Source organism: Mustela lutreola, chromosome 8, assembly GCF_030435805.1.
Source record: "Mustela lutreola isolate mMusLut2 chromosome 8, mMusLut2.pri, whole genome shotgun sequence".
Taxonomy (NCBI): Eukaryota; Metazoa; Chordata; class Mammalia; order Carnivora; family Mustelidae; genus Mustela; species Mustela lutreola.
In genome coordinates, this window is record NC_081297.1 from 17,079,412 (window position 1) to 17,099,432 (window position 20,021).

Here is a 20,021-nt window from a genome sequence, read left to right on the forward strand (position 1 = left end):
GCGCTGTGGTCCGTGAAGCCACATGCACTGGGAAGCCCATTTACCCTTCTTGGGCCAAAGTGTTACCTTCGACCAAGAATTACCAGAAGGAAAACAAACAAACACACCATGATTCATAGAGATGGGAATATTTTCAGCCTTGAGATGATTACAAGAAAAACGGATTTGAATGAATGGATTATCATAATGATTAAAGAGAAACAGATCGAATTATTTTTCATTGGTTTGCTTTCTTCTTTTTACCTAGACGCATCTTTGCTATTACTTGTAATGGGCCCTTTAAAAAGCGCCGACTGAACAAGGCCAGTTAAACTGGCAATCTGTTTCTCCATGGCTTGCATCCTCTCTCTGTAAAACAAGAGAATCGTTGGTTAAAGCTATTATTGACTTTCAGACTGGTTTGTCTAGGTGAATGATCCGCGGAGGGTTATAAAATGGACCACCCAGGAGGCTGCCAAAGTTCATCCCATCCTGGCCCCAGGGATGTGAACAGCCTACAAATCCTTGCTGGGTTCAAGATTCAATGATCAGAGTTTAATATTAACCCACTGAGCTCACTGGAAAAAAAAAAAAAAAAAACCCACAACAACAACAAAAAAACACAACACCAGACAGAGGAGCTAGCCCAGGCCTCCTGGAAAACAGAAAAGTGCTTCCTTCTGAAAGGACTCTGTCCGCCGTGTTTTTGTGAATTTCTGCCCTGCTGTTGCAAATTGATCGCTGACACCGGCCATGTCCTAGGCTAGCTGGGGCCCGGTGGCACAGACTTGCAAGCTGTCCTCATGGGCTGGAAGGCTGTCACCGAGGTTTTGGTGTCAATGATGGAGACGCTGGCCGAGTGTGGAGTACAAATTGTACAGCCCAAGAGCAACACAAATGGATGTCTCCGAAGGAAAAACAGGACTGGAATTACTGTCTGACTTGGGGGAAGGGGCTGCCGAGTCTAATGTCGTAGGAACCTTAATCTGGGGGCTTTCACAGGATCCAGCAGGAAGACAAATATCCCTGACAACTTGACCATCCGAAGACACAAGTGAAAAATCCCCCCATGAGGAACCGTGCACAGACACTGCCTCCCTCTGTTTGGGGCTCTCTGAGGTCACGGCACCGTCCGTCTGGCCTTTCACACAGGCTCCCCTCTCCGAGCCCTGGCCAATGGCAGTTTCGCAGAACGATGACTGTTATTTCCAGCACGTGATAAAAACACCACCACGACAGAGTGGGCATGGTGGGCAGCAATGGCTGTCACTGCCAGTGAAACGCAATGACACTTACGTGGTAGTTTCAAACAAGACAAGGGAGACAGCGGAGAACAGTCTGAGTAGTGGGGGTACCTTGTCCGCCAACGTATACCCTCAGCAGGTGTCCCAGCGGGGGATGGCTCGAGACAAAGACGTGACCCCGCTCTCCACCACGGTTCCTCACCCCACAGGCCCCCGGTAGTGTTAGCCCTGGGGATTCCCGTACTACAAACAGCATATTCAGACATTGTAGCTTTTAAGCACAAGCTGACTTCTTTATCTGGTATTGCATGGAAAAAAACATGGCGGCCTGTTCTTGTGCTAGAGAACAAACAGCTGGTTGAGCTGGACTAATCGAGAGACGACGTATCTGTATCTCCAACTTCGCAAAGGTAATTCTGTCTGTATAAAAACCTCTGGCCTTGCTTTTTGTCTTGGGAGTACAACCCGTAGCGCCATATGAAACACTGAGCTTAACTGCACAATTATGACTTTGACTTCACAGTCGCATGCGTTTTCTTTAGGTTAAAATGGATGGTTCTGACACAATCCCGAGTTTCTCGGATGGAAGTCACGCAATCTGAATAGTCACTGGTTGTGAACACAGTAAGGAAAAGTATCCAGCCGACGTGCTAAATAGTATGATCTCTTTGTTCTACTGCAAGAAACTATGGTAGAGAGAAAAAATTGCAAATAGAGTGGAAGTTCCTGGAGTGACTTTCCAGTTGCTTCCAGGCAGAGTAGTGAAGGCTGAAGGCTGAGTGGCATAGCGTTTTGAGTCTTACCTGTGTTTTTGGCCTCCTCTCTGCCATTAGACAGTGCATGTCGCAAACAGAGAACTCAGTAAGAAATTCTAATCAAGAAATCAGGTTAGTGAACCTCTAATGGCAATCCCAAGTTTATCAGACCCAAGTGGCCAAGGAAAGTGGTGGTTGGTCATGCTGCCTGCTGAGTGGGAGAAAAAGACTTAGACAAATGGGCTCTTGGGAAATGAATGATGTCCAGGAGATCTGCCGAGCAGCAGAAGAAAGTCATCCCGGGCCCCCATTCTTCCCACAGTAATGCTGGAGTCAAGCTCATGACCTCGAGTAGAGGGGCACTCAGAGCTCCTTGAGATGGTACTAGTTCACGGCTCTTACTCAATCCTAGGCACGTGCAGAAGATCCCTCCCGGCCACCCCGCCTTCCTTCCTTGAGTGACACCTCATTTTTAGAGTCTAGGCAGCCTTGGTTAGGAAATGGCTTAAAGGAGCCTGTGAAGCTGGAGCGTGGGATAGGAAGGCACGGTGACAACCTAACCAGACAGGCGACAGCGATGGTGAGAACCAGCTATGTCTACGACTATAAAGCATTAAGTGAGAATCTGACAGGAGGAAATGGTGGAAGGGATTCCAACACTGGCTCTACGCGCAACCCCGAACAGGGCCCTTTCTGATCACTCTCTGGTCACCAGCTTTCACTACCCCGTTTAACAAGGGAGGGCAGCAGCATCAAATCCAAGCAAAGCGCCCAAATCATTCAGAGTCAGAACACTGCTCTTCAACTGATTCATCCCCATGGGTCCTCTCCACACAGGCGTCTGAAGGGCTTCGTACATGCCTTTATTGGCTTTTTCCTTGGCTCAGTGGGTACTCAGCTGCTCACTGGGCTTCCCTGCATGGTGGTTTTAGGATGCAGAGAAAGACAATACGCAAATCTCACTCCACTCTTCCTTCCTCATCAGACATTATGTTGACATCATCACCCAACTGCCTGGGATAGAAGTTTTGGATGCTCTGGAGCAAAGCTCTATTCTCGGCTCTATACATACACATTTGGTTCTCCCTTTCTCTCTCTGAGGACGGCTGTCAAAGCTCTCTGCATGGCCTCCTCTAGGCTATGTCACTGGTGGGGCCACCAGGAAGGAGACATGATCTGTCAGAGCCCTGAGAATAGAGAATACTTGAGCCTGACGGCCAAGGTCAGGAGACAACTCTCTCCCATTGTCCAGGAAACAGCGGGGCGTGCACGTGACCAACCCATGTGATCGTACCCACGTGTTCCACTGCCTCGACCAAAACTGCTTTACAAAAATACAATTCTTTTGACACATGGTAATGAGAAAACTTTTTCCCCTCCTATTTAATCATCAAAGTGTTTCTGGTTTCAGGATTCATTTGAGGGAGATTATCTGATTTATAAATTCATAAATAAGATTGTCTTTCCATTTCATGGTTGGTAATCTGGAAACAATTTTATGGTTTAACTAAATTACAGCGACTGGAAACTTATGCAGCCTTCTCCCATGATGAAATGTTATGAAGTATGTTTTAATGCGAAAAGGAGAAAAGAGAAACGCAGCGGAAGACGAGAAATTAAATACGACCCTGTCATTTTGTTGCAGTGGCAATTCTGTACGATAACCATCAGAATATTAAAGACATTTCAGCCAATGCTTGCCAATATTCCTTGGCTTAAGGTATTACAGGACTGGTATAATTACTGTTGAAAAGATGGTTTAAAAGTGATTTCATAAACCTTTTTGTATCATTCCATAAGCCATATTTATGTGATTAGTATGTATGGTTAACTAGTCATTTAGGGCCGTAAGTCAGCCTGGATGAATGCATCTTCCTGGGGCCCAAGCATAATATTAATAAAAAAATTCAAGTCCAATCCAGGGAAAGTGCTGATCCCAGTATTTAAACTCCCTCTGCTACAACCAGCTTCCCTTGAAAGCCCACGTCTGCCTCTGATGAGGCAAAGCCCAGACTGTCCGAGGGCAGGGAAGGAAAGAGTCTGATTTGGGGGGAAGACGTTTAGCCAGTAACTCCACTTATCCAACTTTTGGATTCAAGTTTTCACCTTCAGCCTTTTTTTGACCCGGGACTGGCCTCTGTGCTGACCCAGGCCTCATTAAACCTGAATTAAGTCCTTACTGTCTTATCTCTAGGTAAATGAATGACTATTAAAAAACAAGTCTGTGCCGTAACAACTAGGAGACTGGTAATTTTATAATGAATCCCTAAAGGTATGTTTTTAGCCATCCAGGAGGAGTGTCGGGGAGCTGAGGGAAAACAGCTGGCTGAGCTGATGGGACCAACCCCGGTGGAGGGTCGTTCACCTCCCGAGTCAGTTACCAACGCTGAGCCCACTGGCTCAGGAGAGTCAGTAACAGCGATGATTGGGGGGTAGGGGGCTGGCCTTCTGGGAGTGCTTCCCAGGGGGCCCATCAATTCATTTCCAGTTCCTGTATTTTGTGACTATTTTTACTATCTGTTCCTGATCATTCCTTGTGCTCTCCATCTCCCCACAAAAAAGTCATGAACAGCAGACAAGCCATCAGCAAACGTTTTCAAGCACGTTACTTGTGCTAGGCACAAAAGAAGCTGGTGTGAACGAGACAGTGAATAAAGCATCATCATTCCTTCCTCAGAGTCACTTTTTTGTTTGTTTGTTTGTTTCTGGGAGAAAATCTAAGTGAACTAAAACCCTTTAATCTTGGCAGTGCCAAAGGCATTTTCCAGAACGAAATAGTGAACAGGCTTAAAGCTGGGCTATGCTCTTGTTTGCTCATGCCCTGATTCTCTGGTATGAAGGGGGGAAAAAAAACCCAAAGTAATTAAAGTCACTGTTTTCAGAAGAGTTCAACAGAACACTGGAATTCGAATGATCTGAATTTGTGGTAAAGCTTCAAATAGGACTCTGAGCAGGGAACTTTCTATTTCTGCCCGAAGTTAACCTATTGGTGAAAGAATTCTATAACTAAAAACATTCCTCTGAAAACGCCCCATCAATCTAACTGCTCACTGAAACCTCTAGATTTCTTGAGGAGACACTGTGGGCGTGGCCAGTGCCATGGGGCTGCCGTGTTCCGTACGCATTAAGGTTGTCCCCCAACCACTGCATGCAACCATGTCTGGCACTTTCTTGTGTTCTCAGTCCTTGGGCGAAAGCCAGAAACAGATGGTCACGAAGAAATGGTGTTGATAACCTTGACCTTGAAGGCTGCTATCTCTCCCCTGATCCTCTGCCCATGGAGAAGGAAGACTGGGTATGCTCCATGTTTCCTCTTACTGCTTCAGTCCATTGTTCTGGCCAGCTGTTCAACATCTGCCACGCTTCTGAATTCTGACTTCCTCACCTGTAAATGCCCTACCAGCATCTCGGACATTCCCACGTCCTTGGAAGACTTCAGCACAGGAAGCTGGCCTCCCCCCGTCCCATTCCAATTCATTATCTCTTAGAGCGTCAACGTCTACTCAGGTAACCCTTTCACAAGTTGGCCATTCCAAGATGCTTGACTCTTCTTCAGACATACTCTGACCTTCGGTTCTTACTTGGTCTGGTTTTACTGTCTAGATCTGGAAAGTCCAGCTTTTCCCCAACTCAACAAAGAAATAATGACCAAAGCGAATAGTGTTCATCTGGAATGCTCTGCCTTTGACTGATGGCCACGAAGATATGCACATCTAATGATGCCTGTAAAGAAACAGTCAAAAAATGGAGCCGCATTTATAAAGATCTGGGGGGGGGAGCTATTTCTAATCTTTCTTTATAAACTCACTGAGGCACTAAGAAAATGAAAGCTCATGATGAGATGTGAAGAGAATGCTGTGTTCCTTGGAATAAATAGTTTTTCGCATATTAGCTTCTAACTGGTGCTATTTACCCGAAAGGACTCAAGTGACATTTGATTGCCAATAACTTCCGTGACTGCTACTGAGTGTGAGCCCTATGACAGGTGCTGGGGGAAAATGCTACTGGTCTTTCTTGCTGATCCCAGACTTTGGATGACCCAACTGGGGGTGGGGCAGGGGTGGGCATAGCTGGCTGGGATCTAGGTCCGTGTGCTCCTAGCGGTCAGGTGCCCCCGGAGGACGGACACAGACAGTGTCAGCTGGGGAAGAGCAACGCCTCCTATTAGGAGACACGTGAATGAAGCCCAAAAGAATAGGATTTAGCAGAAGGAAAAGAGAGAAGAACAGCACACTAGGGGAGTCCTGGGGCAAGGGCAGTGGAATTAGACTAAGAACATTCAATGGAAGCAACAATTCTGGAGCAGGCATTAATTTAGATTTGTTCTCTGGCTCCAGAGGCGGGCGGGGACAGGGTAGGGACACCAGGTCAGAGGCCACCCTTGCAGACGGGTGGCAGCTTGCGCCACCAGTGTGGTAGCAGGAAGCTCGAGGAAGAGGGCTGGAGTAAGGGACAGCCTTCTCTGGTTGTCCAAATGGGGAGTGGGAGAGAGACCAATCAAGAGGACGCCAAGGCCTCTGACCCAAGTATGGGATGAATGAAGCGGTCACGCCTGAGTTGCACAACTGAGATGGGACAGCCTCTCTGGACACACAGAGCCCGAGCTGACCTGCAGCTGCCCACCGGGGGGACAAAGCTGCACTCCCATGTCACAACACGAACATCTCCGAGTCTCCACTTCCTCAACCGTCCAACTAGGATAACAACAGCCTTCCCTGTCCCCCTGGGCTGTCCTCTCTCATGAGGGCGAGGGAGAAAGCGCACAGGCAAATACGTTATCGCCTGCGGGACACGAGGGATGCACGAGGCTTCCTTTCCTCCCCTGGACTTCATCCATCCCACAAACCTTGTTCCGACATCGACTGTGTGCCAGGCACAGACCTAGGAGCTGTGGATGCAGCGGCGAATCAAGCAAAGGGCTTGCTCTCATGGAGCTTATGAGGGGAGGGTACAACAAACTAAGGAGAGAAAAACATATATGTAAGCATATAAACATAGGTGTATACTCTTGTGTAGAAACAGGTATTTTATTGAATTATACTATTGTGTGTGTGTGTGTGTGTAGATGGCCAATAAAGGTCTCACTGAGCTGACGGCGTTGAGTAAATGCCTGACGTCGGTGAGGAGCCAATAACCACGCATGGGCAGAAGGAGGCACGAGGCAGAGGGAGAGCATGTGCAAAGTCCCGGAGGTAGGCAAGGCCCAACACATTCAAACACAGGAAGCCAGGGAACCAGGAGCTCGTGACCCGTTACGTAAAAGGCTGAATGAACTTTCAGCGCACAGAGGAGATGGGACCTGCAAAGCCTGGCACCCCTTGTGAAACAGAGGTGCCCATTTCCTTATGCCCAACCCTCCAAGAGCATACCATGTCTGAAATGCGGCCAGACTTAGGATTCTAGAATTACAGAATTTTCTGGTTGGAAGGAACTTAGTTAGGTCCCACCGTTTCTCTTCCCTTCTGGTTTAGTGATCTTGACAAGCCAAAAAAAAAGGGGGGGGGAGGGGCAAGGCGGGCCCTGCAGGTCACGCTAAGCTCAGCCACACCCAGCTCCACGCTCCCATGAGCCCGATCACCCGAGAGCGTTCTGCCCAGCACAGCAAAAACGCCAGGAAGTTCTCCAGGTAGCCTTTAACCTGATTCACAACTTGCTTTCCGGGCAGACTGTACTGGCTGGAACCAGAATACAGCCCACATCAGGCGTGAGGACACAGTCGCTCAGATCCAAAGGGCCAGATCCAGTGGCCCTACGGAACAGAGCCACCCACTGCTCTGACAGAACCTTCCAGGTCACTTCCCAGGGTATGCCCATGTCATTCAAGCACCATCGAGAAGTCATACTACCATCCCCCTATTACCGCGAAGGGCAGGGAGGCTTAGCCAGGCAGGGGCCCTCCCAAGGACAGTGACTCACCACCTGGGGTGAGGCGCTTCATTTCCTTGGAGGTGAGAACCTTCGCTCCCCAGGATGAGCCTACACCCTGGCTTGTGAAATCACCTACTTGGCATTTTCTTTCTCCTCCCTGAGGGTAGGTAATGTTTCATCTTCATGCTTTTGGAAATGACATTGCAGATTTTGCACAGGTACAAACCGGTACGAAGAGCCGTTCGTTCGTGTTCCGACTGCCTGACCGGAGCCTGCCACCGATCTTCCAACAAGAGATGGTGTCAGAGGTGATGGAGAGATGGGTCTCTTGAGAGGTCCTACAGGAGCTGTGGAAATACGCTCTCTGCTTCCTCCTGCTTTTGATGTAGAAAACCTTAGGGTGAACCCAAAAGACAGACTCAGGAGATAGAAGGGAGGCGTTTCCTAGAGCTGACCTCCCTAATGTCTTTTTGCATTTTGTCCTTCTTAGATGTCTGTGTTTACTGGAGGAGTGAGGGACATACTGTTTTTATTACAAAGACAAAAAAAAATATATTGACACAGTTTGACAGTAACGACATCATTTGGCTGGAAGAGCTCCAGACGCCAGGCTCTGTGGGAAATCTCTTGTCTGATTCTCCTGTAAAGTCAGCGAGGAGCAGAGTGGCCTCTCAGATCCCGGGTCATGTCCGAAGATGGTCGGGGAGGGGGAGGAGGGGTTTACTCCTCATACCAGCTGGCCCTACAAGAGTGTGGTGGCCAATCCTGACTTCTGTAGACCCGTCATTTTTGAACGTTTGAATTAATGCTTAGACCTGGCGAAATTTTTGACACTTCACTCGTGAAAAATAAAACTCCCAAAACTCAAGAAAAGCCAAGTGTAAAATCTCCGCGATCTCCTCCAGACGGATGGGCCACCAGTCACAAGAGAGGCTCAAATATGGCCTAGACATCACGAGGACCCGGGATTACCCAGTTCCTGGGCCATCGGGGAACTGGGAGATACCCCATCTTCAGGCCGGATGGGAACCACACTGATTCCACACTGAGCGGCTCCTGCCATAGAACCCATCCCTAAATGTGTATTCTTCTTCTCTTTGAAGAAGGCAAGGGAAGGGGATTATCTGAATCGAACAGCATTTAGGTCACTCTGGCTTTGCTTCTGGTTTTGGGTCTAAGCCACCGGACTGACAGCACCTCGTGACTATTCAAAGGAGATACGGGGTGCATTTTAATGTCATCTAATTAGTGACAGAGGATGGCTTTCCCTTTTGAGAAACTGGTTTGCTTAAGGTAACACAGACCTCGAAGCTTTCATTCCGCCGGTAGTTCTGCTAGAATATCCCTGTGTAAGAGCAGAACTGGCTTCACGAATTAGTCCGATGGTTAAGCATCATGTTTACCAGTCAGCTCTCGCCTGAATCCGGCAGCCTAAGGAGCGACAAGCAAATATTACTTAACCATGACGTTATATTCCTGTGCAGGAAGTAATAATTTGATGGACTGACACCGATTTGGCTTCCGAGACCAGCAGAACAGCATGCGCAGGTGTTATTTGTCTGGAACCATAAAGCAGAAATAACAGCAAATTTGAGAGAGAGATCAGTCCGTCTTTCCAAATGACATCTTTTCATTTCATTGTGTATATCCCTTGAATCGCAGTCCATTCCGACATCCTCACGAAAGCTCCCAGACCAGCGCAAGTTCGGGAAAGGGCTCTTTTTTTTTTTTTTTTTTTTCCTGAATTCACAGCAATTACTGTCTGTATCACTTCTTTTGAATGAATTATGTACAAGCAGTCCCCCAGATTATGACAGCCTTGTAATTGAAAAGTTTACTTGTACTTTCATTGTTTCGTACTTGGAATAGATGGTGGCTGGATTTCCAGCTGGTCCACGGAAGCCTCTTCAACCTACAGGGTATTATTAGCGCGATCATTGTTCCTCATTGTTTTCAAGTGAAACGTGTCCTGACTTTCCAGCTGGACGTGGAGATGTGGAGAACAGATCTTCCCCCTGGAGCTCCAGCGCCCGGGGAGAGACACATCCCCCTCTCACTGACCTGGTGTGTTCCCTTTTGCTTTGCTAGGAGATGGTGTCACCCTCAGGTGACAAGGAAAGCACCCCTGGGCATCACCCATGAGAGAAATCCTACTGGTGTGGTGGTTCCTATGAAACCGTTTTTAGCCTGCATTTTCAGCTCAGAAGTTCTTCTGCTTAACCGTGGCATCACCTGTATCATACTTTTCATGTTTTATGACTGTCTCCCTAGTTTACATCCCTTGTGCGTGGGGACCACATCGAGGTTTCTCTCTATGCTGTAAAGCATCCAGTCTGCAGCTCAGCACTTAAGAGGGGCTCCATAAACATTTATTGATCCATAATTAGAGCTACGTGGGAAAGCAGTTCAGACAAGAGCCGAAATCAGTCAGGCACTGTTAGGCAGCAAAACCGATGACCTAATAATGTCGGTGTTTCCTGGTCAGGCATCTCTGTCATCACTCACATAGCTTAGGCGCATTTAAAAGGATGTCCTAATCCTGGCTTGTCTTTCTGCTTCCGGACCCGAGAAGAGATGGAACTCTGACTGCTCTCCTGAACTGGATTTTAAAGTGGCTTTGATATTCTAAACATTCTACCTTGGATCTTTAAGCCCAGCTAATTCTCTTCTCTGTTCACACTTAGTTTTATTTTCTCCACACCTGCCCACCTGCTTTTTTTTCCTCCTGGGGGTACACTTGACAATCCGTCTCCTTGCTTCTTTAGGCACAGTACCGATCTTAGCCATCTCTCCACACTGATCTCTGGTGAGCAGCATGTAGTAGGGTGCTTTGTTCGAAGCAGAAACACACAACTCCTTGCCATGTGGAACACACGCTCTTAATTGTAACGAGTTGTTCCAGCCCATGAGGTAGGTGTTATTATTATACCTATTTTACAGATAAGCAAACTGAGGCAGAGGTTCAGTAACCTGTCAAAGGTCGCCACTGCTAGCCAGTGTCAGAACCGGGATGTGAACCCCGGGCAGTCTGGCTTTGGAGTTCCCGTTCATGAACACGGCACACTGCTGCCCCTCAGTGAATGGTTGATCACGGATGGACTGAATCAAAGGTCGTAAGAGCAGGTTTTCATGGTAGTGAAGGTGCTTCACCAAGAGGTGAAGGGCTGAACTGGGGTAACGATTGTCAAGATCCATGTTTTACGAATGTCACAATTTACATTATCTGAGTGTGGGGTACTCTTCCGTGTCTCTACTTCATTAAGCAGAAAAAGTCCAAATTTCCTTGAGAACCGGCGCTTCTCAGACAGGGGCATTTTGCATCTGACCCCAACCCTTAACCCCCACCACCGCACCCCCCCCACCCCCCGCACGAAGTGCAATTGACAATGTCTGCAGACATTCTGACTGTCCTTACGAGGGGCGGGGCTGGGGTAGTTTGCTTTCGGCATCTAGCAGGGAAGAAGCCAGAGACACCACCAGACATCCTTCAGGGCACGAAGAGCCCCTCCACCCAGCCAACAACAAAACATCTGGCCCAAAATATCAACAAGCGCCAAAGGTAAGACACCTCGTTCTAGAAAGATCTGAAGTTTAACCACTTAAGAGGCTTCTGATGCGGCTCACTTTTGAATATGCGCTTGGAAAAAGGAAAACAAATTAATCCTCAATTTTAGGATAAAGCATAGTTCGAAAATCTTCAAAGGTCTGCCAGTCACTGTGAACATTTTTCAATGACATAAATCTGAACTCAGACTTCCGCTCAATCCACTGTTCAACCAAGGAGGCATTCCACCCCTCGAAGCTACCCGCAGAATAACACGTAATCCTCCTCCAGTAAAAAAGTGACATGAAGTGATAACAATGGACACCAGTTAGCGTGCACTGTTCAGTCTACACAGAAGTTTCTTTTCTCTTCTAAGGGGCCCCGGGCGGGGACCTCTGCTTCTCTCAACTGGGGAATTCTTAGAGATCACGATGCCATCTCACATGGCTTTTCTTTCTCCAGACAGAGGCGCCGAGGCAAGGCAAGAATCTACTCCCCAGTGGACTCTCGACTCGTGTGGAATTTAGGTATCGTAGGTGTGGAATGATGTAAAAATATGATCTCGGTTCAAGTTTACCATGTCTTGAACAACACTACATTAGAAGGAATCTGTTATACATTTGGAAAGGGAGCTCTTAGTCACTTTGCGATGAGCACTCTTGAATTTCAATAAAGATATTTTACATTAAAGGATCCAAACTATAAATAGAAAGTAGCAAAACATAAATGTCCTAGATTTTTACAATTCTTGAGGGCTGCTTTATGTGCCATGAATAGAAATAACGATGCTATTTAATGAAGGAATTTTATAACCTAGGGAAGACAGAGCCTCACACACTGAGTCATCTGTCACACACTGTCCACCCCCCCAACCCCCAGCACTCCCTCACAGCCATGTGGACCATTCTCTTCTTGGCCTCCTGGCTGAAGGGAACTCATCTGGATAGAGCCACCTTCTCACTTGGGATCGTTTTTCTTTCTAGAAGCGCAGACAGGAAACCTGCTGCCTTAAAAAAGTCAACATGGCTGTATCCTGCATCTCTACCCCCCAAATCCATGGCCATCTTGGGAGGAGAGCCCTACTGTCCTCTGTGTTCTACTAAACACACGACTCTACCCCCAGATCTTCTATATAAAATTTGTTCTCACTAGATGCTTTCCGGAAGTGTCTTTGTAAGACAAGAGAAGCCAAATGCATCCGATCAAGACACACGACTACATACAAGGACCGAGATGAAATGACTTCATCCTTAACTCTTCATTTTCAAGTCAATAGAGCAGTTATAAAATCATGTTCCAAAAAAAAAAAAAAGGAAAGGAATGGAAAAAAAGCTACCACGGGAGGTTTCCTAAGTGCAGATGAGAAAGAAAGAATTTTTCTCTCTGATTTCAAACATCCTGCAGTTATCCAGGCTATTTCCTTGGAACGGCACCTGAACCCAGCAGGGTCCAAAAGAAAGGAGTGCCACGGATTTCTCAGTCCCCTGCGTTTTGTAGCTTCACATCTTAGATGTAAAATGTCACTTGAGAGTTTTGGAGAAGAAGCGCTTTCAAGATGTATTTGCTGTTTAATATTCTGAAAGGGCGACAGACATGGGTTTGGCGCTTGATATGACTCCACAGCCATGAAGGTAGACTTGTAGGGGCTGAACTCTTAAAATAAACAGATTAAATCTAAGATAAGAGCCGGCTTTTGGCGCAAACAATGGGCTCTGATTTCGTGCTTTGGTAGTTGTTTCTGGCGCTCCTGTTTTGAAAAATTTTTCTTTGACGTAGTACTTGCATTCATTTTTCAGAAATAAATGCCTATCAAAGATACTTTTTCTTCCCCCATCGCCGCATACTTGTGCTAATATACTAGCTAGGGCAGTTATATTTTAAATGGCCGATATATATTTAGCAGCATAATTATGCAAATGCTACCCCGTTTATGACTGTAGATATCCTTCAGGAGCAGTTGCGTAGCATCTAGACCTGAAACAATTTAAGAATTCTGGTAGAAATGTTCAGAATTCACCTCTACACTGACTTCTCTGCTGGGTGCAGGTGTGGCTCACGGGTCCCACTCATCTGGCAGACTATGTCACAGTGGTAAAAGGTCAGGATTCTTTAACAGATACGGATGTTCTATGCCATGTACTGTGACCTTGAGGAAGGACTTAACTTCTCTGAGCCTCGGTTTCTGCATCTGTAAACTGGGATGATGAGGGGCGCCTGGATGGAGAATCGGTTGGGCGGCCGACTCTTGCTTTTGGGTCGGGCGATGATCTCAGGGTCCTGGGATCCAGCCCAGCGCTGGGCTCCACACTCAGTGGGGAGCTTGCTTCAGGATTCTTTCCCTCAACCTCTGCCCCTCCCCCCATGTGCTTGCTCTCTCCTTCTAAAGTAAATAAATGAATCTTTTAAAAATATGGGGATGCTGATAGTATGTAGGTGATACTATCTTTTTGGCGAGAAACAGAGAAGAGTGATTCTAATAAACTGCTGATTCCCTGAATATTTAATCTTATTTCTCACGCCCCTTTTGAATTCATAGATGACAACAGATTAAAACGCTTACCTCTTTCAGACTCCATTTCTTGACTAGATTTTTATTATGTTGGCTTCTTTCAATCGATTTAGGCTAGAGAAATTCCCTCTATCAAAATTAGCTTTCCTATTATTATAAGAGATTTGGAGGGTCTTTCAAATGGACTAGGCTGGTAAGTTACACCAAAAAAGAGTAGATGAGAAAAGAAATTGAAATACTCAAGAGTGTCTCATTCCCTAAAAAATTTTTGCTGATCTCAGTTACCACTCCTGAGTATTAAATCTAAACCATCCTATTCGCATGCAAATTCGTGCTTTATCACCCTAGATGACAGTCATTGACACATTCTTTCCATTTCCCAAGGCCAGATGAGAAAGCAGAACTGCACTCCACAGGAAAACACAAACTGCCATTTCAGACAGTTAAAACTTGAACCCACCCGCTCCTTCTTTTCACTGGCAGATCAATTACCATGAGCTCCTGATCCATTTGTCCAAAAGGTTTCTGCTTATCACCATTTTCTTTCCTGTTGTTTGGATTTACACTAACGATGCTGCTGTTAGACCCACGCTCGCACGCTCCCACGGACCGCCCCCCATTTGTCACAGCTGTTGGCCTGCGTCACCCGACCCCCACCTATGCGGAAACTCTTTGCAGACCCGGATGGCCTTTGATCCCAGAAGCTGTGGCTTCTCCCAGCTGCAGGGGGGGGGGGGGGGGGGCTGGGGCTCAGCCAACCTCTGTCCCCTTGGTTTGACCCTGCAGGGCAGGCCTCAACCACTCACAGGCACAGACCACCCTGGGCCGCCCTCACCACCTTACCTGGTCTCTCTGTCTTTGGGGATGGTAGCAGTGCTGTAGGCAAACACTTGCTTCTCCAAGAGAGGAGGGCCGAAGTCCACAATGCTGGCTAATCCCGGAGTGGTCCGTGGCTTTTCAATATACACCAAGGTGCCCGGCTCCTTCTTGAAGGTCTGGCGGCTCGGGGAGGCCCGCTCTGGCTGCAAGGTGTGAGGGGGCCCGTGGGCGTTATGGTGGGCGTGCAGGTCTATCATCCTCAGGTCGCTGACTCGGTGAGGAGAGGCGGGGGGCGTTTTGGAGCCCAGGGTCGGCAGGTGGCTTTCTGGGTATTTCCGAGATTTCTGTCTGTATAGCGACTGCTCCATGTGCATCTCCGCTTGCAGAGAAGGGTTGCAGTAAGCACTGGCTGAGCGGATCGCTGTGCGGTGATACGCGATGATGTGGTCGGGGACGTCTAGCGGGTGCCCGCCATGGGAAGACGCGATGCTCATCCGCCCCTCGTGATAAAGGTAAGGATCGGTATAGAAGCCCTCGTTCCGGTACATGGCGATGTTCTTGCCACCCATGTCTTCATCGGGCTTCACATCCCTTCTTTCCAGGATGGCGCTCGGGCTAGGCGAGATGGACCTGGAGACCGGCAGGCTGGAGAGTCTGTCCCTGGGGATGGTGGCGTTGCCAGGAACAACCATGGGGCGGGTGCCCCCATAAGGAATTCTGGATGGGGAAGGAGGCATGGAATGGGGCACAGGAGTGGATGGTGGAGAGTTTGGGATGCCGTGGGGCGGATGGGCTGTGGATCCCGGTCGAGGGGCACCAGGGCCATCTCCTCGTGCATACACAATTTCTCTCTGCATCTGAAAGTAAAACGAGAAGTTAGAAAATCTCCTTTGATACTCGTGTTTTTAGAGCTGTCTCAGGGTGACAGCGTGGCTCTCCCGTGGCAACAGGCCGAACGGCCCCCTCCTTGGGCAGCATGTCCACACTCTGACCTCTGGAACCCGTAAGTACGTCACCTTCCACGGCCACGGGAACCCTGTAGATGTTCCTTCGTAAGAATACTGAGCTAGTATATCCAGTGTATTGGGCCAATATCCAGATGGCCCAATGCCACCACACGACATGCGAAAGAGAGAGGAAGGGGTCAGAGTCAGGGAAGGGGGTGTGAGGACAGCAGCAGGGTCAGACAGAGAGACTGGAAAATGTTCTGCTGATTGTGAGGATGGAAGAAGGGCCCAGGGGCCCAGGGAGGCAGGGAGCTTCTAAAAGCTGGAAAAGGCAAGGAAATGGACTCTCCCCGAGAGCTTACAGAGAGTATGGTCACTGTCAACACCTTGAAACTGGCCTGTAAAGCCCATTTTGGACCTCTGATGTCTACAACTGTAAGATAGTGAAGTTGTGATGTTTTAAGCCCCTACGCTCGTGGACGCTTGCTACTGCAACCACAAGAAACACCATTAGAGAGCTCAACATTGTGAGGTTTGGGGGGAAAAACAGTGCAGGTCAGTGTGTGATGGTACACCTGATTCTCCTTCCACAAGGGCCAAACAACCATAGGAGATCTGCACGGACCTCTACACACATCCTCTATTCCTATCGTCCACAAGGCAAGCCTCTAGAGAGCATAAAATACAAGAGGGACTGGCTTAGGCAGCAGCACATATCTGGCCGAATTCTCCATGCCATTGGACCACGCAATGCAAGATTTGATCCAAACAAAGGTAAAGATCAATTCATACAGATTCATACATGTGTAGAAAGCATAACACAGTGCTCAAGGCAAATCAAGTGCAACAAATGGTAGGTACTATTGTCATTATTGGTATCAATTAAAAAAAAAAAAGGATTTCAAATGTCTACAACCCACTTAGGATAAATAATAATCCAAACTGTTAGTCTTCTTTATCTGGCTTCAGGGTGCATCAGAATCTGGGGGATACTGAGCCCAATGGACACACAGTGAACGCCCCCCCCCATTTTTGGCAAAAGAATAGGAAGACCTATTAAGAATCTAAATCGTACAGTACTGTCTAGAAGGATAAAGAATATTAATGAAAGGAAATACAAAATTGATTTTAATTAATGAAAAGTTGAGGGGCGCTGGGTGGCTCAGTGGGTTAAAGCCTCTGCCTTCGGCTCATGTCATGATCCCGGAGTCCCGGGATCGAGCCCTGCATCGGGCTCTCTGCTTGGCGGGGAGCCTGTTTCCCCTTCTCTCTCCACCTGCCTCTCTGCCTACTTGCGATCTCTGTCTATCAAATAAATAAATCTTAAAAAAATAAAAAAGGAAAAGAAAAGTTGAGTAAATTTCTTTTAAAACAACACAGATGCCTACATGGATATTAAAAAAAAAAAAAAAAGGTTTGGCAATGTGAAAAGAAACGGTTAGGAGGTACAGTATAGAGCTTGTAAAATAAAATACAAAACAATCTCGTTGGGGGCACCTGGGTGGCTCAGTGGGTTAAGCCTCTGCCTTTGGCTCAGGTCATAATCTCAGGGTCCTGGGATCGAGCCCCACATCAGGCTCTCTGCTTGGCGGGGAGCCTGCTTCTCCCTCTTTCTCTGCCTGCCCCTCTGCCTACTTGTGATCCCTCTCTCTCTGTCAAATAAATAAATAAAATCTTTTTAAAAATCTCATTGGACTTTCTTGACATCGTGTGTAGATGGATTCAGAAAGAAATGTAAGAATTAATAATTCTGATGCACTGTACACTCATAGGGGAATGTGGGTGATAGTCAAGGTACTTACCATCCAGGAGCTAGTATTATGTGGGTACCAACCAACCAGAATGGGACTTCAGCCAACAAGGATGGATCCTAGCCATACATGATTAGCATCATGTATCTGAGGGTAATGCTCTTATCGGCCTTGGCCTGGTCCACTTCAAATTAATCTTGCCATCACCCAACAGGGTCACTGAAAGAATCACTGTCCACCTGAGTCACCCACAATGCAGGCAGACGCAAGCATTCAGCTATGACAGAGCAGGACGATCTCCATCAATCTGGGTGACTTGGAGGTTGGAAGCCTTTGAAAGAATTCTTACCTTACTTTGCCAAGCTATGACTGACTTTACAGGACTGAGTTTCAAAAAGAACCCATGATAATTTCATCCTCGGCTTTACAGAGAGCCCAGAAGGAGAACGACGCGATGTTTCCATTACACAGTGGGAAGATGTTTTCAACCCACAGTGAGAGCGAACCTTTCAAATCTGAAAACCTCAGTTCATATGCTAAAGGATATGGAGCAACCAAAGGCGGTCACTCTTAAAACGAGGCGGAAGGGATGGAAAGATAAAAGAGAATCTTTTTCAAGGCTGCACTGTGATCTCCCAAGGAGACCACTTGCTATTCCAATAAAAGGTGGACTTCATACACTTCGCTGTCTGGTTGACAATCAGCATGATGATTAAGATTCTATAATACATAGTTTCAAAAAGTTCCAGCCTTCTATGCTAGTGTTCTTCCCATGGAGATATCTTCCTGGAATCAGGCACCCACACAGTTTTGTTGTCTAACTGGTCTTTTTTGGGCCAATGAGTCCAGAAGTGGCATTAAATGCATATTGAGTTCTTCCTGCACTAGTCCTCCAAGTCAGAGCTCTTAGGAGGAAATTATATCAAACTTTAAAGGTAAAATAAATTGACCACACACACACACACACACACACATATTACACACGGTTCTTACCCACCTTAATCCATCTGCCTCCCTTCTCCCACTAGTCTCTCTGATGTCATTAATCTCCATCATCTCTCTCAAAATATCTGGATACATTATGTCCCTGACACTTCTGTCCCAGAAGGTTTCAACACTCATGTTTTTATGTGAGCCTTGAAGAATTTCATTTTTTTAAAAAGATTTTATTTATTTATTTGACAGAGAGAGATCACAAGTAGGCAGAGAGGCAGGCAGAGAGAGAGGAGGAAGCAGGCTCCCCGCTGAGCAAAGAGCCCGAGGTGGGGCTCGATCCCAGGACCCTGGGAACATGACCTGTGCGGAAGGCAGAGGCTTTAACCCACTGAGCCACCCAGGCACCCCAAGAATGTCATCTTATAGTAAGGAAAACAGAACCTAAACCCAAGAATAAAGGTTCTTTTAACACCTTACCAGAATCCAAAACAGATCTGTCTGTCTGAACCTCGGTCCAGACAAAGAAAATGCTCATTTATCTACTCTAGATACAACGGCAATGTATGAACTAGACTGTTGCCCCTCATTTACCTCCTTTGGTGGGCAGGGTCTCTCCCTCCCACCATGACCACTCAAACCCCGGCTTCCTCTTGGGTGAGCACTTCCAGTTTCTGTAAACAGCGGCATTTACAGAGTTCAGCACCGTGGTCCTGGCTGGGAGCCGCTGTGCCTCCCCACCGCACAGACCTTCGTAAACTGTCTGGCCCCTACTTCCTAGAGGCCCGATGAAATCTGGGGCAGTGTCAAATTAATTTTCCGAAATTTGAGTTAGGGATCCTACCTATACCTATATCTCATTTCTCTAAAACTCAGCGAGTTAAATCAAACGTTGCTCATTTACAAGTTTTAAGCTCATTTATAAGTTTATAAGCTCATTTATAAGTTTCTTGAATGTAAGGTAAGAAGGGGCAAAAACCTTGTAATTATTTCCGGAAAGAAAAAAGAAAACCTAGCATGCAAAATGTTTATTTCAAATCATTTTGGGAAACTGTCTCATGTAATCACGTCTCTTCGCGGACTACTTAAAATATACATATTCTCTGCGGAAAGGGAGTATTATGCACAGTTTATTGTATTTCAAACCCCACCATTCCAAGTCTAGAATTTGTAAACATACCACTCAGTCAGACCACACAATGAAGGAACCGCACAAAACTGAAAAGGATTCTCGGGAGACTCTTCCATCCTCAGAGAATTAAAGCCACTTACTTTGTCTTAAGGAAATCACCTGCACTACTAACGCCGTGGAAAAAAGCAAATTGGCTCAGCTCCCAATTACGCGAGTCCTTTGTTTGCTGGCTTCATCAAAATCCTCCGTTCCACACTGGGATATTTTAGACAGCTTTCTCTTCAGGGAAGAAATCGCAAAGGCCACAGATCCTAAAATGTTGCCAGCTTGAGTGTTTACCACCCTTGAAGACCATCTTGTTTCCCCCTACCCTCGTCTTCCGAGCGAGGCCGTCACAGGCGTGGATGAAAAGTAGTCCTCCCCATGATAAGCCAATTTCTCCTCCCCTTGGAAATTAGTCACTGAGTAACCTCAGCTCACATCCAACCACAGGCGACCTCACGGGTGACTCAGGCCTTTAACAATTGCTTACATGGAAAA

The 20,021-nt window shown here is 47.1% G+C and overlaps 1 protein-coding gene across 18 annotated transcripts in view; it reads right to left on the bottom strand.

Moving 5' to 3' along the window:
• The window catches only part of KIAA1217 (KIAA1217 ortholog), a 289,219-nt gene that overhangs the window by 45,901 nt on the left and 223,297 nt on the right, over nucleotides 1–20,021 (bottom strand). For 12 of the 18 annotated variants that reach the window (XM_059183912.1, XM_059183911.1, XM_059183910.1 and 9 more), the window contains 2 exons: nucleotides 14,743–15,575; nucleotides 244–348 (listed from right to left, as the gene is read on the bottom strand). In XM_059183912.1, coding sequence (XP_059039895.1) covers nucleotides 244–348; nucleotides 14,743–15,575 — 938 coding nt within the window. Of the gene's footprint in view, nucleotides 1–243; nucleotides 349–14,742; nucleotides 15,576–19,621; nucleotides 19,933–20,021 lie in introns of those variants that run through there. The other 6 variants (XM_059183916.1, XM_059183918.1, XM_059183921.1 and 3 more) reach the window with 2 other exon arrangements.